Source organism: Salvelinus fontinalis, chromosome 34, assembly GCF_029448725.1.
Source record: "Salvelinus fontinalis isolate EN_2023a chromosome 34, ASM2944872v1, whole genome shotgun sequence".
Taxonomy (NCBI): Eukaryota; Metazoa; Chordata; class Actinopteri; order Salmoniformes; family Salmonidae; genus Salvelinus; species Salvelinus fontinalis.
The window spans coordinates 7,467,909-7,491,223 of NC_074698.1; the positions used below are offsets into that span (position 1 = coordinate 7,467,909).

The following is a 23,315-nucleotide window of genomic DNA, read 5'->3' on the forward strand; positions in this document are numbered from 1 at the left end:
TTTGCCCGGCCTGGTTCTTTTTGTCCTAGCTACATTACCTTGGCTCTCATTGGCAGATCCTCCATGTTACATGCTTCACCAGCGTGCTTTTCAAGCTAACTCCCTCCCTCCCCCCCTCCCCCCCTCCCTCCCTCCCTCCCTCCCTCCCTCCCTCCCTCCCTCCCTCCCTCTACTTTTCCACTCTTCCCTTCCCTTTAAATACTTCACCTACCCCTCCACAGGGTTGCAAAAGGCCAGCCTCGTTCTCTCTATGTCATCACCAGTGAACTATGGCTCCTGTGCCGCAGACTCAGCAGAAATATCTGGTCCGCTCACTGTGAACTAAAGCATCATTCATCGGACAAAGCCGCAGAGCTACGGCGATGACATGTTTACGGTGCGATATTCTTCCAGAACAGGGGTTTCCAAACTTTTTATAGTCCCGTACCCCTTCAAACATTCCCCCTCCAGCTGTGTACCCCTTCTAGCACCAGGGTCAGCGCATTCTCAAATGTTGTTTTTTGCCATCATTGTAAGCTTGCCACACACACACACTATACGAAACATGTATTAAACATAAGAATGAATGTGAGTTTTTGTCACAACACAGCTTGTGGGAAGTGACAAAGAGCTCTTATAGGACCAGGGAACAAATAATAATAATCAATAGTTTTGCTCTTTATGTAGCCATCTTACATATAAAACTTTATATGTTCATCTAAAATGGTGAATAACTCACCACAGGTTACTGAGAAGGGTGTGCTTGAAAGGATGCACATAACTCTGCAATGTTGGGTTGTGTTGGAGAGAGTCTCAGTCTTAAGTCATTTTCCACACACAGTCTGTGCCTGTATTTAGTTTTCATGCTAGTGAGGAACAGGAATCCATTCTCACATAGGTACATCGTTGCAAAGGGCATCAGTGTCTTAACAGTGTGATTTGCCAAGGCAGGATACTCTGAGCGCTGCCCTGAGGCTTCTGATTAAATTCAATTTTCACAGAACCGCTTGTTGCAATTTCGATGAAGCTCTCTTGTTCAGATATCGGTAAGTGGACTGCAGGCAGGGCATGAAAGGGATAATGAATTCAGTTGTCTGTGTCATCCATTTCGGGAAAGTACCTGCGTAATTGCACACCCAACTCACTCGGGTGCTTCGTTATATCACATTTGACATTGTCCGTAAGCTTGAGATCATTTGCACATAAAAAATCATACAACGATGGAAAAACCTGTGTGTTGTCCTTGTTAATGCAGACAGAGAAGAGCTCCAACTTCTTAATAATAGCCTCAATTTTGTCCCGCACATTGAATATAGTTGCGGAGAGTCTCTGTAATCCTAGATTCGGATCATTCAGGCGAGAAAAAACATCACCCAGATAGGCCAGTCGTGTGAGAAATTCGTCATCATGTTAGCGGTCAGACAAGTGAAAATGATGGTCAGTAAAGAAAACTTTAAGCTCGTCTCTCAATTTAAAAAAACTTGTCAATACTTTGTCCCTTGATAACCAGCGCACTTCTGTATGTTGTAAAAGTGTTACATGGTCGCTGCCCATATCATTGCACAGTGCAGAAAATACACGAGAGTTCAGGGGCCTTGCTTTAACAAAGAAAACCATTTTCACTGTAGTGTCCAAAACGTCCTTCAAGCTGTCAGGCATTCCCATGGCAGCAAGAGCCTCTCGGTGGATGCTGCAGTGTACCCAAGTGGCGTCGGGAGCAACTGCTTGCACGTGCGTTACCACTCCACTATGTCTCCCTGTCATGGCTTTTGCGCCATCAGTACAGATGCCAACACATCTTGACCACCAAAATTCCATTTGATGTCACAAAGCTGTCCAGTACTTTAAAAATATCCTCTCCTAGGCCTCCCGGGTGGCGCAGTGGTCTAGAGCACTGCATCGCAGTGCTAACTGCGCCACCAGAGTCTCTGGGTTCGCCCCCAGGCTCTGTCGCAGCCGGCCGCGACCGGGAGGTCCGTGGGGCGACGCACAATTGGGCTAGCGTCGTCCGGGTAAGGGAGGGTTTGGCCGGTAGGGATATCCTTGTCTCATCGCGCTCCAGCGACTCCTGTGGCGGGCCGGGCGCAGTGCGCGCTAACCAAGGGGGCCAGGTACACGGTGTTTCCTCCGACACATTGGTGCGGCTGGCTTCCGGGTTGGAGGCGCGCTGTGTTAAAGAAGCAGTGCGGCTTGGTTGGGTTGTGTTTCGGAGGACGCATGACTTTCGACCTTCGTCTCTCCCGAGCCCGTATGGGAGTTGTAGCGATGAGACAAGATAGTAATTACTAGCGATTGGATACCACGAAAATTGGGGAGAAAAGGGGATAAAATTAAAATAAAAAATAAAATAAATATCCTCTCCTGTTGTCCTGGTTTCCAGCGGTTTGCAGAAGAGGATGTCTTCCTTAATTGACCCCCCGTAAACGTAACGGACATTTACCAGCTCTTCGGCTGAATCAGATTCACATCTGTTAGTGTCCATGCTGGCTGAGCTAACAACAAATGTAGAATTACTGATGCTAGCATTGGATGTCCTCGTGGAAGCAGAACAACTTGTGTCGTCGACAGGTGCAGGTTCAGTACTACCAGTAGAGCTGGCATGTGTTTCTATGGTATATGTTTCTACTTTTTTTAACCATTTATCAATTTTCGAGCAAACTGAATGAGCAGCAGCTACGTTTGGCTACATATGGACCGTTAGTGGAATTCCCGCGAGAGTGTAACATTTAATGTGATTGGATGTTAATTATTTAACTAGGCTACCTGTATTTGACATTGTGTTGTTATTTCGCTGAACACTAGATGGTTTGATTTTATTTTTGGCAGTGAAACGAGGCTACTCAGGCGAGGGAGGGGGAAAAAACTCCCCCAAATGTATAGCTCCGTTGGAAAATATAAATGGACTGTTTGAAAATGTGAAAAAATATATATTTTCCGTACCCCCAACGACATTGCGCGTACCCCTGGGGGTTCATGAATACCTGTCCTAGAACATAGTCTTGCAGAAGCAACATTTATTATGACAGCTGTGTATTAGCCCTTATGCTGTGTTGTGTTCTTGCATCTCGTGGGCATTCAGACATTCCACAATTCTGAATTATTCTTGCCATTATGGCTGCGTTTACACAGGTAGCCCAATTCTGATATTTTCCCACTAATTGTTTTTTTAATCAATCAGATCAGCTCTTTTGCTAATAATTGGGCAAAATATCTGAATTGGGCTGCTTGTGTAAATGAAGCCGAAGTAGGTAACCACATCAGCATGACTGCATTGAGCAGTTGTCAATGGCAGGCTGTGTTTGATCACCCATATATGTGGTCACAGTCTTTTCCCATGCAGGCTGGGAGCTGTGTGCTTTGATTGATTCTGCTTTCTACTTGTTGTCCTGCCTCCCCTTCCATCACTCTGCAGTCTCCTAATGTTCCAGCCACTGACATGGAAGTAACAGCTTTCCAGCCTCTGGTGCTCTATAAGAGGTGGGGAGGAGAAGTGTGCGCACACACACACACACACACACACACACACACACACACACACACACACACACACACACACACACACACACACACACACACACACACACACACACACACAGGCTTATATTCCTTTAGAGAGCCGAGGCCTCTGTGTTGCATCGAGACGCGTAGTCTGAGGCTGTCCATGGATCGGTGTAGTCAGAGAATGCCTTTCAATTGCCATGTATGCGTGTTGCTCCAGTCACGCCCGCTACAGAGTTACAGTATAGAAATAGGCCCTTTGGTTTTTAAATAGAAGTGCTGCCAATGAGCTATGTCGGGTTTTGGCTTCACTTCTGGTTGGGCTGGTAGCCCAGGTTTAGCTGTGTATTTCTATTTCTAGGACAGTGACGAATGTAGACCCAGAAACAAAAAGTTGGGTTGTCAAGAATGTGTGCTGAGATTGAGATGTTTTTTGTTTACTAATCAAACTAAAACCCAAGCACCTTTTTCTCGGATTGACATTTCTCTCTTCTCTGCCACGCTGTGTGGGTTGGTCGTTGGGTTTAGCCACAATGCCCAACTTGTTTAGAAGGAGCTCAATTTCCCAGACAGCGCAAAGCTCAGGCATTTCCCTCCACTCAGTATTCCCAGGTTGGGTTAAATGTGGAAGACACATTTCAGTTGAATGCGTTCAGTTGTACAACTGACTAGGTATCTCCCCTTTCCCTATAGAACCAGTCAGGAGGACATTATTACTGCTAGACTCTCAGACGGAGCGAGATAGACTGACAGTCCTGTAGCCTACAATAGATAGCAGTCATTTTGACACACACAAGTAACACCCATGAGAATTTCACCGTGTCTCATTTTGACTGTCATCAATATTGACATAGAGTATGGTGGGCATTTAGGGCGTGTGTTTCTTTTGTATGTGCGCTCTTCCTTTCGGTCAAACATCCAAGACAGCCTCTTCTCTCTGTATCCCTCTGAGGGGATGTAAAAGGGGGTGTTGGTGACGAAAGAGGCGGAGTGCTGTCTGGCCTATCTGGTTCTCAGGATCCAAATAATACCACACATTTTGAGTCTCTGGCTGCTGTGTGAAAATGTCAGTTAGAATGAGGCTTATTCACAGTGAGAGCCTGTCTACTCTGTGTGTGTTTGTTGTGTGTGAGTGTGCGTAATGTCTGTGTGTCTTTCCTCCTTTCTCTTCGCCCCATAATTACAGCTAGCAGGTGTTCTCAACTCCAAGGCTGTACTGACTAGCACCGTGGTGGGGGGGGGGGGGGGGGGGTTTATCATCTTCCCCATTTTGCAACAATACAATGGGATCTGTCCATGGGTCAAGACTGTGTGTGTGTACTTGTGTACTGCTGCTGCCATTGACACTGGTAGTGCACTACAGAGGGTAGATGTTCTAATATTGACTGCTGGCGTATTAGTATTCTACAGCTGGATAGATAGTAATGACATCACTCATGTCTTTTCTCTTGCCTCCTCTCAGTAGGTAGCGTCGGGCCTTTCAATCTGGCGGCGTGTGTTCGCCAGCGGAGTGCAACAGGTTCACTTAGCCGACTTCTCCTTAGCAACGTGTGTGCGTGACGCACCTGATCGATGGGGCTAAGTGGTAGTGGGAGTCAGTCGACCCATGTGCAGAACACTCACCTTCTGAGTTAGTTACCACAGTTACACTGCCTTTTATAACAGGTTTTCTCCCTTAGTTTCCCTTTCCATCTCAGAAGGTTATAAAGTTTGGAGAAGTGGGGATGCATAGACCAGTCATCCTGCAATCCGTTATCCTTCGTCCTCTCTACACTCCGTCCCTCCCCGGGGCGTTTCACGAGGGGTCCTCTGAGCCACACTCCCCATCCATCTCCCTTGGGTCGGTCTCATGATCAAAGCCCTCTGTGTCCCTCCATTGTTCCTGCTCCGAACAGCGTAATGATTCTATCAGGCCCCGGCCGTAAAGGGCCCAGAGACAGGCCTTGGAACCTCCCCTGTTGAATACGCTTCGTTATGCGATTCGTTAGCGTGTCAACATGTGGCTGTCCCGCTTTACAGAGCACTGCCCTCTCTCCTGCTTCACTCAGTAGCCCTCAGTATCCCTGCTCCCATCAGATGGTGACAAATGCTTTGATGGTTACATCGACCTCTCTATGAAGAGCTGTTGTTATGTTCAGTATGAATAAAGCTTTGTGTGTGTGTGTGTCTCGTAACCACCCTAACACTCTGTTCTTCAAGAGGAGCCCAGCTCCGCCCTGGGCCTGCATGGAGGTCACATGTTTGTCATGAAGTTAATGACAAACATGTGACCACGATGACCCTTTTAGCCATGCTCATTTAGACCAATGTCCTCTGCAGACAGACAGACTGTGCCAACATAGCCTTAGTTCCACTCTCACCAGTCTGTATACATAGACACACACACACACAGACTTGCACACACACAAACAAACGAACAAACCCAAAACACATTTTTTAAATGTAAAAATTATACAGTAGACACGCGCCAATCAACTGTTTAATTGTTTTATTTAACCTTTATTTAACTAGGCAAGTCAGTTAAGAACACATTCTTATTTACAATGGTGGCCTACCAAGAGGGAGAAGGCCTCCTCCAGGGGCTGGGATTAAAAATATCAAATCAAATAAATATATAGGACAAAACACACATCACGACAAGAGAGACACCACAATACTACTTGAAGAGAGACCTAAGACAACAACATAGCATGGCAGCAGCATTCATGTTGCTACCCTTAGGATGTGTTGTGTGGATGTGTTAGTGGAGTGTCCTGCTGTGCAGCGGGGCTGTGAAGAACACACAGGAACTGGCAGACAGTGGTGCTGCTGGGAGAGGAGGGATAAACCATAGGGCAGAGAGACTAGACCATGATGTGATGTCCCGCTACATGTTGGACTCCCAGGGGGGATTTGTCTGCCCTTATTATTAATTTAAAATCTAAATCTACCCAACCCACAGCTGGATGCAAATGTGCACATGGAGGGATGACACACACGCCCCCACATACACATTATACCCAGAAACAACCATCACCAGAACCCACCTAAAGTATAGCCCCCACGACCTTGGTAGTGAACTGCTGAGTCATGTCATGTTGAGTCTACTGTATACAGTAAATATGGTGGTGGGAGGAGGGTTGGGTTGATGGAAGGATGATATTCCTGTCACGACTGTAGTGTCATCCCCTCTGGGCTGCAACTGGGAGGCACAAAGGGCTTCTTTTGTCCCGGTCTCCTCCCTCCTCTTTCCCTCTCGACACCTCACAGACCCAGTCATGTGTTGTCCTCTGGGGTACAGCAGAGATGATCATCGGAACGTCTACTGTAGCTAGCACAATACAACCCGTAAAGTCCAATGCAGTGTCCCTGACATGAGCCTGTTCACAGTCTCTATGGAGGCTAGTCTCTCTGTCCACTCCGTTGGATGGCCTTGGCTGGAATCCATCCTCGCTGGTCTGGTCTTTACTGGGAGTTTCACATTCTGTGTTTTGCTTCCTATCTACTGGCGAGTTGATTTGTTAACAAGCAAGCTGCACTTTGTCCATGCCTAATGTTTGCAGCCAGCCAGGCAGGACTCTACTAGACCGAGTGGTCTGCTGTGATGTCATGATGTGAGGGGTCACAGTGGAGGTCAACACAACATTTCTACAGTGTTATATCCTAACCATTGCACTCTCTTGACGGTCCAAGGTTTCCCAGTTGCCTATATCTGCCTGGGACCCTCCCTTAAGACCCCACCTCTAAATCATGAAGCTACCCCCCCCACTCCCATTCCTCTGGGTCCTGGCTATCACAGACTCGCCTCGAACTGCTGCGTCTGTTTGAAAACGTGCCCTTTGGACTGGGGTGCTCCCCCCCCTTAGTCTGGATCCGTCTGGGGGTTGGGTTGGGTAGGGGGAGAGAGACAGATGCCGCTATGTGGGCTGGACACGCTGGATGTAGGTTAAGCGCTTAATTTTACACTCAGCTGTTACTTCAGAGGTTATTTATAAACCTTGGCAGGGGGACAGTGTGACTATGCACAGAGCCAGCCATGGTGCGGTGAAAGTTGCGGAGAGAGAGAGATTACACAGACCCACAAGAAAAAGGCAAGCAGTGAAGAACAAGCACCATTGTAAATACAACCCATATTTATATTAATTAATTTTCACTTTTGTACTTAAACTATTTTCACATCGTTTACAACACGGCACATAGGCATAATATGACATTTGTAATGTCTCTATTCCTTTGGAGGGTAATGTTTACTGTTCATTTTCTGTTGTTTATTTCACTTTTGTTTATTATCTATTTCACTTGCTTTGGCAATGTAAACACAAACACAGCAAAAAAAAGAAACGTCCCTTTTTCAGGATCCTGTCTTTCAAAGATAATTCGTAAAAATCCAAATAACTTCACAAATCTTCATCGTAAAGGGTTCAAACACTGTTTCCCATGCTTGTTCAATGAACCATAAACAATTAATGAACATGCACCTGTGGAACGGTCGTCAAGACACTAACATCTTACAGACGGTAGGCAATTCAGGTCACAGTTTTAAAAACTTAGGACACTAAAGAGGCCTTTCTACTGACTCTGAAAAACACCAAAGAAAGATGCCCAAGGTCCCTGCTCATCTACGTGAACGTGCCTTAGGCATGCTGCAAGGAGGCATGAGGACTGTGGATGTGTCCAGGGCAATAAATTGCAATGTCCGTACTGTGAGACGCGCTACAGGGAGACAGGACGGACAGCTGATTGTCCTTGCAGTGGCAGACCACGTGTAACAACACCTGCACAGGATCTGCACATCCGAACATCCCACCTGCAGGACAGGTACAGGATGGCAACAATAACTGCCCGAGTTACACCAGGAACACACAATCCCTCCATCAGTGCTCAGACTGTTCGCAATAGGCTGAGAGAGGCTGGACTGAGGGGTTGTAGGCCTGTTGTAAGGCAGGTCCTCACCAGACATCACCGGGAACAACGTCGTCTATAGGTACAAACCCACCGTCGCTGGACCAGACAGAACTGGCAAAAAGTGCTCTTCACTGACGAGTTGCGGTTTTGTCTCACCGGGGGTGATGGTTGGAGTCACGTTCATCAAAGAAATAAGTGTTACACCGAGGCCTGTACTCTGGAGCGGGATCGATTTGGAGGTGGAGGGTCTGTCATGGTCTGGGGCGGTGTGTCACAGCATCATCGGACTGAGCTTGTTGTTAATACAGGCAATCTCAACGCTGTGCGTTACAGGGAAGACATCCTTCTCCCTCATGTGGTACCCTTCCTGCAGGCTCATCCTGACATGACCCTCCAGCATGACAATGCCACCAGCCATACTGCTCGTTCTGTGCGTGATTACCTGCAAGACAGGAATGTCAATGTTCTGCCATGGCCAGCGAAGAGCCCGGATCTTAATCCCGTTGAGCACGTCTGGGACCTGTTGGATCGGAGGGTGAGGGCTAGGGCCATTCCCCCCCAGAAATGTCCGGAAACTTGAAGGTGCCTTGTTGGAAGAGTGGGGTAACATCTCACAGCAAGAACTGGCAAATCTGGTGCAGTCCATGAGGATGAGATGCACTGCAGTACTTAATGCAGCTGGTGGCCACACCAGATACTGACTGTTACTTTTGATTTTGACGCCCCCTTTGTTCAGGGACACATTATTCCATTTCTGTTAGTCACATGTCTGTGGAACTTGTTCAGTTTATGTCTCAGTTATTGAATCTTGTTATGTTCATACAAATATTTACACATGTTAAGTTTGCTGAAAATAAACGCAGTTGACAGTGAGAGGACGTTTCTTTTTTTGCTGAGTTTATGTGTCTCATGCCAATAAAGCCCTTTGCATTGAATTGAGTGGACGAGGAGAAAGAGGGGGGGGGGGGGTGGAAGAGGTGAGAAAGACTGTGAGAGAGAAGAGAGAGAATTGAATTGAGTGGGGAGAGAGAGAGAGAGTGAGTGGGGGAGGTGAGGGGTTGACACAGCCAGCCGCAGTGCAGAGGCTGTCACAGGCAGGCAGGGAGGGCAGTGTTGTCGCAGTCCTACAGCTTGTATGATGTTCATGAAGATTTACCTAACAGCCTGCCAGCCTGTGTAGGGTGTGCAGTCAGTCCAGACAGTCAGTCAATAAGAACAGTAAGTCCCTACAGGTGTAGGATGTTAATTTGATCACCCTGTTGTTGCAGGACATTTTAATGCAAACTTGTTCAATGTTTAAAAGGCTTCTAAAGTTTGTAATTCCCACTTTAAAATTACAGACTTGATTTTCCATAACTGAAATGTATCAGCCCCTACAAAAGTGTCCATTATTTATAATCCACACAATAGTTTACATTTCCTGTTGCTGCAGGATTATTTTCCTGCAGTGAGACAAATTAAGATGCAATATCTGTATACCATTTATCTTTAGGAGTTCCCCCTATTGCTGCTCTTTTGACCCTTTGATCACTCGGCTACACAGCTGATGCCCCCTGGACTGTTTCAATAACACGGTACCTCATTTTGTTTACCTATCGGCCCCAGCCTCAAACTCAGGTCCTGTATGTACCTAACTGACCCGCTCTGCCCATTCATCGCCATTTACCCATTGTTGTCTTAGCTCTCCTGATCAACACCTGTGATTGCTTTATGCCTCTCTCTATGTCAAAATGCCTCGTCTATGTCACGCCCTGACCTTAGAGATCCTTTTTATGTCTCTATTTTGGTTGGTCAGGGCGTGAGTTGGGGTGGACATTCTATGTTTTTGTTCTATGTTTTTCATTTCTATGTGTTTGGCCGGGTGTGGTTCTCAATCAGAGGCAGTTGTCTATCGTTGTCTCTGATTGAGAACCATACTTAGGTAGCCTTTTCCCACCTGTGTTTTGTGGGTAGTTATTTTCTGTCTTTGTGTCTGCACCAGACAGAACTGTTTCGTGTTGGTCTCTTTTTGTTAGTTTGTCTTAGTGTTCTGAGTTAAATAAATATAATGAACACGTACCACGCTGCACCTTGGTCCACTCCTTCAGCCCACGAGAACCGTTATAGTCTACTGCTGTCTTGGCTAGTTCTCATTGTTTTATTTCACTGTAGAGCCCTCAGTCCCGCTCAACATGCCTTAGGTAGCTCTTTTGTCCCACCCCACACCCATGCGGAGACCTCACCTGGCTTAACTGGTGCCTCCAGAGACGAAACCTCTCTCATCATCACTCAACGTCTAGGTTTACCTCCACTGTACTCACATCCTACCATATCATTGTCTGTACATTATGCCCTGAATCTATTCTGCCACGCCCAGAAATCTGCTCCTTTTATTCTCCATCCCCAACGCACTAGACGAACAGTTCTTATAGCCTTTAGCCGTACCCTTATCCTACTCCCCCTCTGTTCCTCTGGTGATGTAGAGGTTAACCCTGTAGTCCCCATTTCCACGCCTATTCCCCATGCGTTATCATTTGTTGACTTCTGAAACCGTAAAAGCCTTGGTTTCATGCATGTTAACATCAGAAGCCTCTACCCTGAGTTTGTTTTATTCACTGCTTTAGCACCCTCCGCCAACCCTGATGTCCTTGCCGTGCCTGAATTCTGGCTTAGGAAGGCAACCAAAAATTCTGACATTTCCATCCCCAACATTTTCCGCCAAGATAGAACTGCCAAAGGGGGTGGAGTTGCAATCTACTGCAGAGATAGCCTGCAGAGTTCTATCATGCTATCCAGGTCTGTGCCCAAACAGTTTGAGCTTCTACTTTTAAAAGTCCACCTTTCCAGAAATAAGTCTCTCACTGTTGCCGCTTGTTATAGACCCCCCTCAGCCCCCAGCTGTGCCCTGGACACCATATGTGAATTGATTGCCCCCCATTTATCTTCAGAGTTTGTTCTGTTAGGTGACCTAAACTGGGATATGCTTAACACCCCGGCCGTCCTACAATCTAAGCTAGATGCCCTTAATCTCACACAAATAAGCAATGAACATACCAGGTACAACCCTAAATCCGTAAACACGGGCACCGTCATAGATATCATCCTGACCAACCTGCCCTCTAAATACACCTCTGCTGTCTTCAACCAGGATCTCTGCGATCACTGCCTCATTGCCTGCGTCCGTAATGGGTCCGCGGTCAAAAGACCACCCCTCATCACTGTCAAACTCTCCCTAAAACACTTCAGTGAGCAGGCCTTTCTAATCGACCTGGCCCAGGTATCCTGGAAGGATATTGACCTCATTCCGTCAGTAGAGGATGCCTGGTTATTCTTTAAACGTGTTTTCCTCACCATCTTAAATAAGAATGCCCCATTCAAAAAATGTAGAACTAAGAACAGATATAGCCCGTGGTTCCCTCCAGACTTGACTGCCCTTGACCAGCATTAAAATATCCTGTGGCGTACTGCATTAGCATTGAATAGCCCCTGTGATATGCAACTTTTTAGGGAAGTTAGGATCCAATATACACAGGCAAAGGCTAGCTTTTTCAAACAGTCATTTGCATCCTGTAACACAAACTCCAAAAAGTTCTGGGACACTGTAAAGTCCATGGAGAATAAGAGCACCTCCTCCCAGCTGCCCACTGCACTGAGGCTAGGAAACACTGCCACAACCGATAAATCTACGATAATCGAGAATTTCAATAAGCATTTTTCTACGGCTGGCCATGCTTTCCACCTGGCTACCCCTACCCCGGTCAACAGCTTTGCACCCCTCACAGCCACTTGCCCAAGCCTCCCCCATTACTCCTTCACCCAAATCCATATAGCTGATGTTCTGAAAGAGCTGCAAAATCTGGACCCTACAAATCAGCTGGGCTAGACAGTCTAGACCCTCTCTTTCTAAAATTATCTGCCGCAATTGTTGCAACCCTTATTACTAGCCTGTTCAACCTCGCTTTCGTATCATCTGAGAAATCTAAAGATTGGAAAGCTGCCGTGGTCATCTCCCTCTTCAAAGGGGGAGACACTCTAGACTGAAACGGTTACAGACCTATATCTATCCTACCCTGCCTTTCTAAAGTCTTCGAAAGTCAAGTCAACAAACAGATCACCGACCATTTTGAATCCCACCGTACCTTCACAGCTATGCAATCTGGTTTCCGAGCTGGTCATGGGTGCACCTCAGCCACGCTCAAGGTCCTAAACGATATCATAACCGCCATCGATAAAAGACAATACTGTGCAGCCGTCTTCATCGACCTGGCTGAGGCTTTCGACCATGTCAATCACCACATTCTTATCGACATACTCAACAGCCTTGGTTTCTCAAATGACTGCCTCGCCTGGTTCACCAACTACTTCTCAGATAGAGTTCAGTGTGTCAAATCAGAGGGCCTGTTGTCCTGGCCTCTGGCAGTCTCTATGGGGTGCCACAGGGTTCAATTCTCGGGTTGATGCTTTTCTCTGTATACTTCAATGATGTCACTCTTGCTGCTGGTGAGTCTCTGAACCACCTCTACGCAGACGACACCATTCTGTATACTTCTGGCCCTTCTTTGGACACTGTGTTAACTAACCTCCAGCTGAGCTTCAATGCCATACAACTCTCCTTCCGTGGCCTCCAACTGCTCTTAAATACAAGTAAAATTAAATGCATGCTCTTCAACCGACCGCACCCGCCCGTCTAAAATCACTACTCTGGACGGTTCTGACTTAGAATATGTGGACAACTACAAATACCTAGGTGTCTGGTTAGACTGTAAACTCTCCTTCCAGACTCACATTAAGCATCTCCAATCCAAAATTAAATCTAGAATCGGCTTCCTATTTCACAACAAATCATCCTTCACTCATGCTGCCAAACATACCCTCGTAAAACTGACTATTCTAGCGATCCTTGACTTTGGCGATGTCATTTACAAAATAGCATCCAACACTCTACTCAGCAAATTAGATGTTGTCTATCACAGTGCCATTTGTTTTGTCACCAAAGCCCCATATACTGCCCACCACTGCAACCTGTATGCTCTTGTTGGCTGGCCCACGCTTCATATTCGTCGCCAAACCCACTGGCTCCAGGTCATCTAAGTCTTTGCTAGGTAAAGCCCCGCCTTATCTCAGCTCACTGGTCACCATAGCAGCTCCCACCCATAGCACGCGCTCCAGCAGGTATATTTCACTGGTCATCCACAAAGCCAATTCCCCCTTTGGCAGCCTTTCCTTCCAGTTCTCTGCTGCCAATGACTGGAACGAATTGCAAAAATCACTGAACCTGGAGTCTTATTTCTCCCTCACTAACTTTAAGCATCAGCTGTCAGAGCAGCCTACCGATCATTGCCCCTGTACACAGCCCATCTGTAAATAGCCCACCCAACTACCTCATCCACATATTGTTATTTATTTCTTTGCTCCTTTGCACCCCAGTGTCTCTGCACATCTATCACTCCAGTGTTAATTGCTAAATTGTAATTTTTTGCGCCACTATGGTCTATTTATTGCCTTACCTCCCTAATCTTACTACATTTGCACACATTGTATATAGATTTTTGTATTGTGTAATTGACTGTACGTTTGTTTATTCCATGTGTAACTCTGTGTTGTTGTTTGTGTCGCACTGCTTTGCTTTATCTTGGCCATGTCGCATTTGTAAATGAGAACTTGTTCTCAACTGGCCTACCTGGTTAAATAAAGGTGAAATAAATCAAAATAAATCAAAAAGTATCTCTCTGTACCTGGCCTTTGTACAGTGCAGAGTTGTCACAGGCATTTCCCCTGTCTCTGTATACATTTACATTTACATTTAAGTCATTTAGCAGACGCTCTTATCCAGAGCGACTTACAAATTGGTGCATTCACCTTATGATATCCAGTGGAACAACCACTTTACAATAGTGCATCTAACTCTTTTAAGGGGGGGGGGGTTAGAAGGATTACTTTATCCTATCCTAGGTATTCCTTAAAGAGGTGGGGTTTCAGGTGTCTCCGGAAGGTGGTGATTGACTCCGCTGACCTGGCGTCGTGAGGGAGTTTGTTCCACCATTGGGGTGCCAGAGCAGCGAACAGTTTTGACTGGGCTGAGCGGGAACTGTACTTCCTCAGAGGTAGGGAGGCGAGCAGGCCAGAGGTGGATGAACGCAGTGCCCTTGTTTGGGTGTAGGGCCTGATCAGAGCCTGAAGGTACGGAGGTGCCGTTCCCCTCACAGCTCCGTAGGCAAGCACCATGGTCTTGTAGCGGATGCGAGCTTCAACTGGAAGCCAGTGGAGAGAGCGGAGGAGCGGGGTGACGTGAGAGAACTTGGGAAAGTTGAACACCAGACGGGCTGCGGCGTTCTGAATGAGTTGTAGGGGTTTAATGGCACAGGCAGGGAGCCCAGCCAACAGCGAGTTGCAGTAATCCAGACGGGAGATGACAAGTGCCTGGATTAGGACCTGCGCCGCTTCCTGCGTGAGGCAGGGTCGTACTCTGCGAATGTTGTAGAGCATGAACCTACAGGAACGGGTCACCGCCTTGATGTTAGTTGAGAACGACAGGGTGTTGTCCAGGATCACGCCAAGGTTCTTAGCACTCTGGGGGGAGGACACAATGGAGTTGTCAACCGTGATGGCGAGATCATGGAACGGGCAGTCCTTCCCCGGGAGGAAGAGCAGCTCCGTCTTGCCGAGGTTCAGCTTGAGGTGGTGATCCGTCATCCACACTGATATGTCTGCCAGACATGCAGAGATGCGATTCACCACCTGGTTATCAGAGGGGGGAAAGGAGAAGATTAATTGTGTGTCGTCTGCATAGCATAATGTATAACCTGCATCTGACGTAAAGTAATGCTGCAGTCAGTTTGCATGCTAAATATGTTAATGGTGAAGTTATCGTTTTAATTTTTTGTACTGTAGTAGGGTTGATTTAGGTTGGAAAACCTGGATATTTGAGGTAAATCATTTATGTGTCTTCTGCTTTCTGTAGTCGAGTAAATGTGCTTCTATTTACAGTCACACGACTCACTTGAATTTATAATGTGCTTGGTCAACATATCTTATAATGACAAGTCCAACATTGGTTGATTTGTGTGTTGTTTAGTTTCGGTAGTAGGTGTCATCACGAACTAAGAAGCTGTGAGTTTCACATGGTTGGTGGTGCGGCAGTTTCCCATATAAGTACCTAACAGGAAATACTTGTGAAAGTGAAATGCTGTTTCTCCTAAGAGGAAAGAGTGGGTGACATAGACTTCTTGTAAAAAGAGCCCCAACACTTGCTTTAATTTTCATTCTGTACAATTTGGAACATGATTTGAGATATTTATAGATTTACTGGAGATCTTGTTCGACATCCTGGAGTTGCAATTTGGAGATGCACAAAGACACACACACACACACACACACACACACACACACACACACACACACACACACACACACACACACACACACACACACACACACAGAGAGAGAGAGAGACAAACTAACCTGGGGACACACAATTCAGTCCCATTCAAAATCATATTTTCCCTAACCCTAAGTCAAAAACCTAACCTTAACCCTAGCTCCTAACCCTAAAGCTAACCCTAAACCTAAATTCTAACCCTAACACTAATTCTAACCTTCACCCTAAACCCCTTAGAAATAGCACATTTTTGTTAATTTTACGATTCTTGTGGGTACTTCTGGTATAGTAAAACACGTCCATACACACACACACACACACACACACACACACACACACACACACACACACACACACACACACACACACACACACACACACACACACACACACACACACACACACACACACACACACACACACACACACAGTGTCCAGTGGAGAGAGTGGAGTAGAGCGACCCCTCAGGGTTGTAGACGGACACAGTAACACACTGCTGTAGACTGTAGAGGGGGATAGGCCACTGTGGTTCTATCACCTGTGGTGGTGGTGGTGGGCCATACACAACGAACCAGAGGGACATAGTGGTTCCAGTGGAGTCACTGAGACTGAGCTCGGGAGAGTGATGGTTGATGCGTCACACTGTGTGCTTTCCTCTCCTTTTCTTACTGACAGGGTTGAAGACACACTGTGTGCTTTCCTCTCCTTTTCTTACTGACAGGGTTGAAGACACACTGTGTGCTTTCCTCTCCTTTTCTTACTGACAGGTTGAAGACACACTGTGTGCTTTCCTCTCCTTTTCTTACTGACAGGGTTGAAGACACACTGTGTGCTTTCCTCTCCTTTTCTTACTGACATGTTTAAGACACACTGTGTGCTTTCCTCTCCTTTTCTTACTGACAGGTTTGAAGACACACAGTGTCTGCCATCAAAGAAAAGGAGAAGTGTGTAATCCCGTTGTCTGTCAAGTACAGATGATGTTCTCAGTGAGACTTTTCCCCCCTCTCTTCTCCCAGGGGGCATTTTGACCCATCTGAGACGTAGCAGTTGAGTGAGAAGCCTGGCTGTCTTTTTTTTCTGTATTCAATATATTTTTTTAAAGCTCTGGCTGGCTGGCTGGCTGTTAGCATTTAAAAATAGCAGCAGGAATTACCAGGTGCTGGTTTATCAGTGAAATGCTGTAGATTTAGAGTCAAAACAAGAGAGAGAGGATGTGCTTTGTTGTGCAGTAACTGGACCATCAGCCACCATGTCTTTTAGTTTACTATCTCAGAGTTCTATTTATTTATGAATGGATATGATTCTCTGTATGAGTGGGGGGGGGGGGGTCACTCAGCATATGTACAGTAAATAGGGCCAGTATTGTAACACCTTGTCTCTGCGTCTGTTTCGTAAAGTAGTAAAGTAAGGGCAGGTGTTTCAGCTCCCTGACTGACTGACTGACTGACTGACTGACTGACTGACTGACTGACTGACTGACTGACTGACTGACACTCTCCGTTCTCATTTTCTGTTGGCTTTGAACAGGAAATCGTTTCTTCTAATCCAGCTGTCTTGACTTCCTAATTCACTGTGAATTGATTTCCTCTGTAGCAATCACTGGGAGAACAGCTTGGAATATCACAAACAGAAAGGACATGATCTCCTCGTATAGGAACTGGAAGCCAAAGAGTTGTAAAACAGACATGGGCCTGGGGGCACTTCCTTCCCCCTCCAAGTCTCCAAGGTGCTTCTATCCAAAGTATTTCTCAGGTACAAATGTCTGGTTCCTGGACATGTTTTACACAATTAACAGTATGAAAGTAAACTCTATGTGCCTATTCTCAGCTCTACCATACAGTACACTGACATTCCAACACACAAACCCAAACAAGGCTGGCGGTACTCTTAGTTGTGAAGGACCACATCCAGCTGGGTGGAGGCCCTTCTTTGGACACTGTGTTAACAAACCTCCAAACGAGCTTCAACGCCATACAACACTCCTTCTGTGGCCTCCAACTGCTCTTAAATGCTAGTAAGACGAAATGCATGCTCTTCAACCGATCGCTGCCCGCACCTGCCTGCCCGTCCAGCATCACTACTCTGGACGGATCTGACTTAGAATATGTGGACAACTACAAATACCTAGGTGTCTGGTTAGACTGTAAACTCCCCTTCCAGACTCACATCAAACATCTCCAATCCAAAGTTAAATCTAGAATTGGCTTCCTATTTTGCAACAAAGCATCCTTCACTCATGCTGCCAAACCTACCCTCGTAAAACTGACTCTCCTACCGATCCTCGACTTTGGCGATGTCATTTACAAAATAGCCTCCAGCACTCTACTCAGCAAATTGGATGCAGTCTATCACAGTGCCATTCGTTTTGTCACCAAAGCCCCATATACTACCCACCACTGCGACCTGTATGCTCTCGTTGGCTGGCCCTCGCTTCATATTCGCCACCAAACCCACTGGCTCCAGGTCATCTATAAGTCTTTGCTAGGTAAATCACCTTATCTCAGCTCACTGGTCACCATAGCAACACCCACCCAATAGCACGCGCTCAGCAGGTATATTTCACGGGTCGTCCCCAAAGCCAACAGCTACTTTGGCCACCTTTCCTTCCAGTTCTCTGCTGCCAATGACTGGAACAAATTGCAAAAATCACGAAAGTTGGAGACTTATATCTCCCTCAATAACTTTAAGCGTCAGCTGTCAGAGTAGCTTACCGATCGCTGCAGCTGTACACAGTCCATCTGTAAATAGCCCATCCAACCAACTACCTACCTCATCCCCATATTTGTTTTTGTTTTTCTGCTCTTTTGCACACCAGTATTTCTACTTGCACATCCTCATCTGCACATATATCACTCCAGTGTAAATTACTTTGCCAATATTGGCCTATTTATTGCCTTACCTCCTTACTTCATTTGCACACACTGTATACAGATTTTTCTGTTGTGTTATTGACTGTACGTTTGTTTATCCCTTGTGTAACTCTGTGTTGTTGTTTGTGTCACACTGCTTTGCTTTATCTTGGCCAGGTCGCAGTTGTAAATGAGAACTTGTTCTCAACTGGTTGCTTCTACACCTGCATTGCTTGCTGTTTGGGGTTTTAGGCTGGGTTTCTGTACAGCACTTTGAGATATTAGCTGATGTACGAAGGGCTATATAAAATAAACTTGATTGATTGAACTGGCCTACCTGGTTAAATAAAGGTGAAATAAAAAAATAATTACAAAAATATTATTGCGTTTTCCTGTAATTGCAATTGGTCTTCTTTGCTTGTCTCTGTACATATTTGTGTCTTTTTTTTCTCCATTTCTACTGCTGTCTGTGTATATTATAAATCTAGTCAGAATGGCACTGGGCTGAGTGTCTGTGCGTGCGAATGATTTGGGTGAAGTAGCCAATGTCTTTTTCATCTTTAGAAGTAATAAAGATGAAACACGAGGGCTGCGGTCTGGACGCTCTGGCGGTCTTTGAAGGGAAGGCCAAGGTAAAGATGAGACAACCGAGGCTTGTACTCGACTAAAGCATAGGGCTGCTACTGCGTGTGTTTGTGTGCGTACGTGTGGATTGTGAAAGTGTGTGTGTGGCCCTGTGTCTGTGCTGCAGATATCCATCTGGGTTGGTCAGCCTTTGCTAACTGAACACATTGTCTGATATCAGTAATATCTCTCAATTCTGTCAGACAGTAATGTACTTTCTTGACTAACAGAGGATAATATTGTACTGTTTGAGATTAGATGGAGGTCTTTTCGGGGCCATTAAGTGAGTTCACTGGGGTTGACCTATGATGCATCATCATCACGCTATCGTTCACCTCCATAACCAGTGCTTCCTATTGTCGGAGTCCTGCAGTCAAATGACCAAATCACCCTCTAGTGGCCTCATGGTTGGAATGTTATTCGTATTTTTCAGAATTTAATAATTAAGAAACATTATTGGAAGAAAAAGGGTGTTTCTGTCAAACTGTTTTGTTATATTTCAGTCTTCTGTGATGCATATAAAATGTATTATTGGGATGCAAACTCAAGATGTAATACATGTCAACTCTATATCTGACATGGTACAGGTGTCTTCTTTTTTAAGCCCATAACCATGTGTGTGTGAGGTGTCTACTTCTATTTCAAAGTAGATTTGTTTCAGACTACCAAGAAACTGTGTGACCCTGATTCAGCCCACTGCAGTAAAAGCCTAATAGTTGCTCTTGATCAACGTGGTCTCAGGACAATTCGTATTATTCTGTATGTAAATCTGTGACACTCCATTTAGTGTGATCTGTTACTTTACGTTAGGTTATATTATGAATGGAATAGCGGACATACAATATCATACGAATTAGTGGACATATCGTATCATACGTCTTACCTTGTCGTACAATAGCATACAAATTGGAAGACACAACTTATTATACATCTTCGAGGATGTATAGTATTATACTTCCTTCTCTGAGACCAGGTGGCTTGTTGCGCCATAACAACATGAACTTGATGGAAAGACTTCCAGTCTTGTACATATTTGAGCATTATTAACTCTTGGCTCCTGGACTGGTTATTTGAATCGAAGGAATGTGAAGGTACATAAGCCTGGCGGTTGAATTTTAAAGTCACTGTACATTTGACATCCTTAATATGAAATGTGTTGAGCTCATGTATGACGGGTGTTGTATATACTGTATGTGTGTGTTGAACAGACCAGCGACGTAGGTTCCCTTGGTGTCACTTCTGATCTCTGTCACTTCTGACCCCCGACTGACACATGGGTCATGTGTCACAGGTGAAGAACCAGGATGTAGCTTGTTTCACGCCTCTTTGACCATTTGGCTGATTTGTTGCCCTTTCTGTCCTTCGCTCTCTTTCTCTCTCCTCCATTTTTTTCCTGTTAAATTGGAGTCATGAGACAGTCTGCCAGGGTAGTGTTGTGGTCTGAGAGCCAGGTGAAAGGAAAGGTACTTAGATCGGTGGTGGACTGACAGGCGGTGGACTGACACAGTGCGGCTGCAGTGCGTGCACAACAGAGCACAGCAGGCCTGAGTCAGCGCAGCAAGCCTGAAATAGGTTAGGGGCAGTGTAGGTTATGGTGGTCACATGTCTGTTTGTCTGTGTGTTTGCAGCCTTCCTCCAACACCACGTCCGCCAGGCACTAAACACAGGACCTTGACTGATTCTGGACTAGGTCGGGATGTTGTTGGACTCTGTTGTTGTGTGTCTGTTTGGGGGGAGATGGGGGTAGTGGGAGGACGACTGGTGAAGTCATTAGGCTGCCATTTGTAGGGAGAGAGAGGAGGAGCTAGAGAGCAGAAACAAGGAGGGAGACAGGAAAGGAGAGTGTTTGACAGTGGAAGGAGATCCAGACAGAAATCAAGATAATATGTCAATGTTTTGTTTGGAGCCTCTGGACGGCAACAACATGTGGTGTCCTGATGATCTCCTTCTTCCTGGTCCAACCAGAGGAAAGAGTTATCTCTCTAATCAATCATGGTCTGACTCTCTGCTCCTCTTCTCCTAACCCTATCGCCTCAGCAGGCTCCTCCTAACCCATACCCCTCAGCCCCTCAGTAGTCTCTGGGTATACGTGGGGCTGGACAGCTTGATATAAACCATTAGCCTACTAACTGTTGTTGGTGGCATACAAATGTGTGGGACAGTGGCTGTCAGTGTCGTTTAAGATGACAGAGGACAATTTTTATTTCTTATGAGCATGTCCTTATTTCTATTACAGCATATTGGATGACTGTCATTCATATTCCATTCACCCAGTTCAATGTAACAGAGATAGGTTTAGGCTACTACATGATACTTGAATTTTCCCTGTACCCATCATGAAGGTTGCTTCAACCTAGCCTATGAATGAAGGTTTACAACGTAGGTGCACATGGGCCGAGAGAAAATGTTGACGTGACACACAGTGACACATGGACAGACAGCGACACATTCAATACAGCCTTACAGCCTTACACACGCTTGCCTGCATCTAGCTGAGAATTTTTATTGGACAAATTCTGGTATGTTTATCCCCGTTTTGTTCCGTTTAAGAAACGTTTTTCAACAGAATCGGCAAAATGAATACACCCCTGATCATGCGTAACACGGTTCACATTCACCGATCAAGTGGCGCTCCCAAGTGGCGCAGTCGTCTAAGACACTGCATATCAGTGCCAGAGGCATCACTGCAGTACCTGGTTCGAATCCAGGCTGCATCACATCCATTCGTGTTTGGGTGTCCCATAGGGCGGTGCACAATTGGCCTGGGTAGGCCGTCATGGTAAATAACTGATTTGCCTATTAAATAAAGGTTAAATTAAAAAAAGAACAGCCATGTTGTATTCCTTCTCATCAATGACATGAATGCACAGCACATCAGCTGTATGTGACCAGGCCAAAAAAATATTTCCATAACTTCTACACACAGCCTACATCGTTGTCACCATATTAGCTAAAGTAACATAGCTAATAGAACTAATGTGTTAGTAACCTTGCTACAATCACGCAGTAACGTTACAGTGTACAGTCAGTAAGCAGTTGCACCGGCGGGCCCGGTGGCAATAAATTAGTAAAACCAAAAGCTTACCTTGACTTGGAAGAGTTCCAGTGTTGGATAGTCATAGCCAGCTAGCTAACATAGCATCCCTCTGTTTGAGAAGGCTAAACTAGCTAGCTGCATTTGCTAGCTAAGTAAGTGAAACTGAAAGTGGAAAAAAATATGAAATCTCACTCTATCTCTTGCTTCTCCTACATTTTGGAAGAAATGAATTTGTTCAAAACTGCTCAACTATTGTCTGTCTGTCTCTCTCTTTGAGTCTACATGTTATGCCCTGCAGTGCTAGCTAGCTGTATATTGTGCTTTCAGTACTAGATTAATTCTCTGATCCTTTGATTGGGTCGACAACATGTCAGTTCATGCTGCAAGAGCTCTGATAGGCTGGAGAACGTCCTCTGGAAGTTGTCATAATTACTGTGTAAGTCAATGGAAGGGGGTGAAAGCCATGAGCCTCCTAGGTTTTGTATTGAAGTCAATGTACCCAGAGGAGGACGGAAGCTAGCTGTCCTCCGGCTACACCGTGGTGCTACCCTACAAGAATGCTGTTGAGGTTACAGTAGACCTTCATTGCAAAATAGTATGTTTTAATCAGTTATTTGGTGACGTTATTATTTTTATAGTTTAGTTTTATCTAAAAAGGATAACTTTTTAAAAATGTTTCACCATTTATTTCTATTTTTTATGTTTCACAAGCTCCCATGCTCCTTTAAAAATTCAAAATAAAGTTAATATGTATGCTATCCACTATGATTTTTTAAATGACATTGGGGTTAAAATAAGAGGCTTTGAAAAAGCATAGAGGTGCTAAGGTTTGCGGAAGCTCTCCACCAGTGAACAGCATCATGAAATGCTTTGGTGATCAGATTTTGTCAATGTTGTGGTCCTTTTGAAAAAAAGACGACTTCCTCAGTAGCAAGCAAGGTTATACTCACTTCCTCTTTCTCTTTCTCTTTCTCTCTCCCTCTCTCTCAGGTTTGGGGTGCTCCTCTTCATAATATCCTGCTATTACATGGTAGCAAAGACCTGAAGACGAGGTAAGCAGTGTGACCTTCTCCTTTCAGTTTGTTTT

General features: G+C 45.6%; 1 protein-coding gene across 3 annotated transcripts in view; it reads left to right on the plus strand.

Annotated features, from left to right (window-relative positions):
* The window catches only part of LOC129832971 (signal transducer and activator of transcription 5B-like), a 113,969-nt gene that overhangs the window by 55,141 nt on the left and 35,513 nt on the right, over positions 1-23,315 (plus strand). Inside the window, exons 1-2 of one of the 3 annotated variants that reach the window (XM_055897142.1) lie at positions 2,931-3,456; positions 23,219-23,280. Coding sequence is in view for 1 of the 3 variants with exons in the window: in XM_055897141.1 (XP_055753116.1) it covers positions 23,219-23,280 (62 nt within the window). In the remaining 2 variants the exon portion in view is untranslated. Of the gene's footprint in view, positions 1-2,930; positions 3,457-17,323; positions 17,471-23,218; positions 23,281-23,315 lie in introns of those variants that run through there. The other 2 variants (XM_055897143.1, XM_055897141.1) reach the window with 2 other exon arrangements.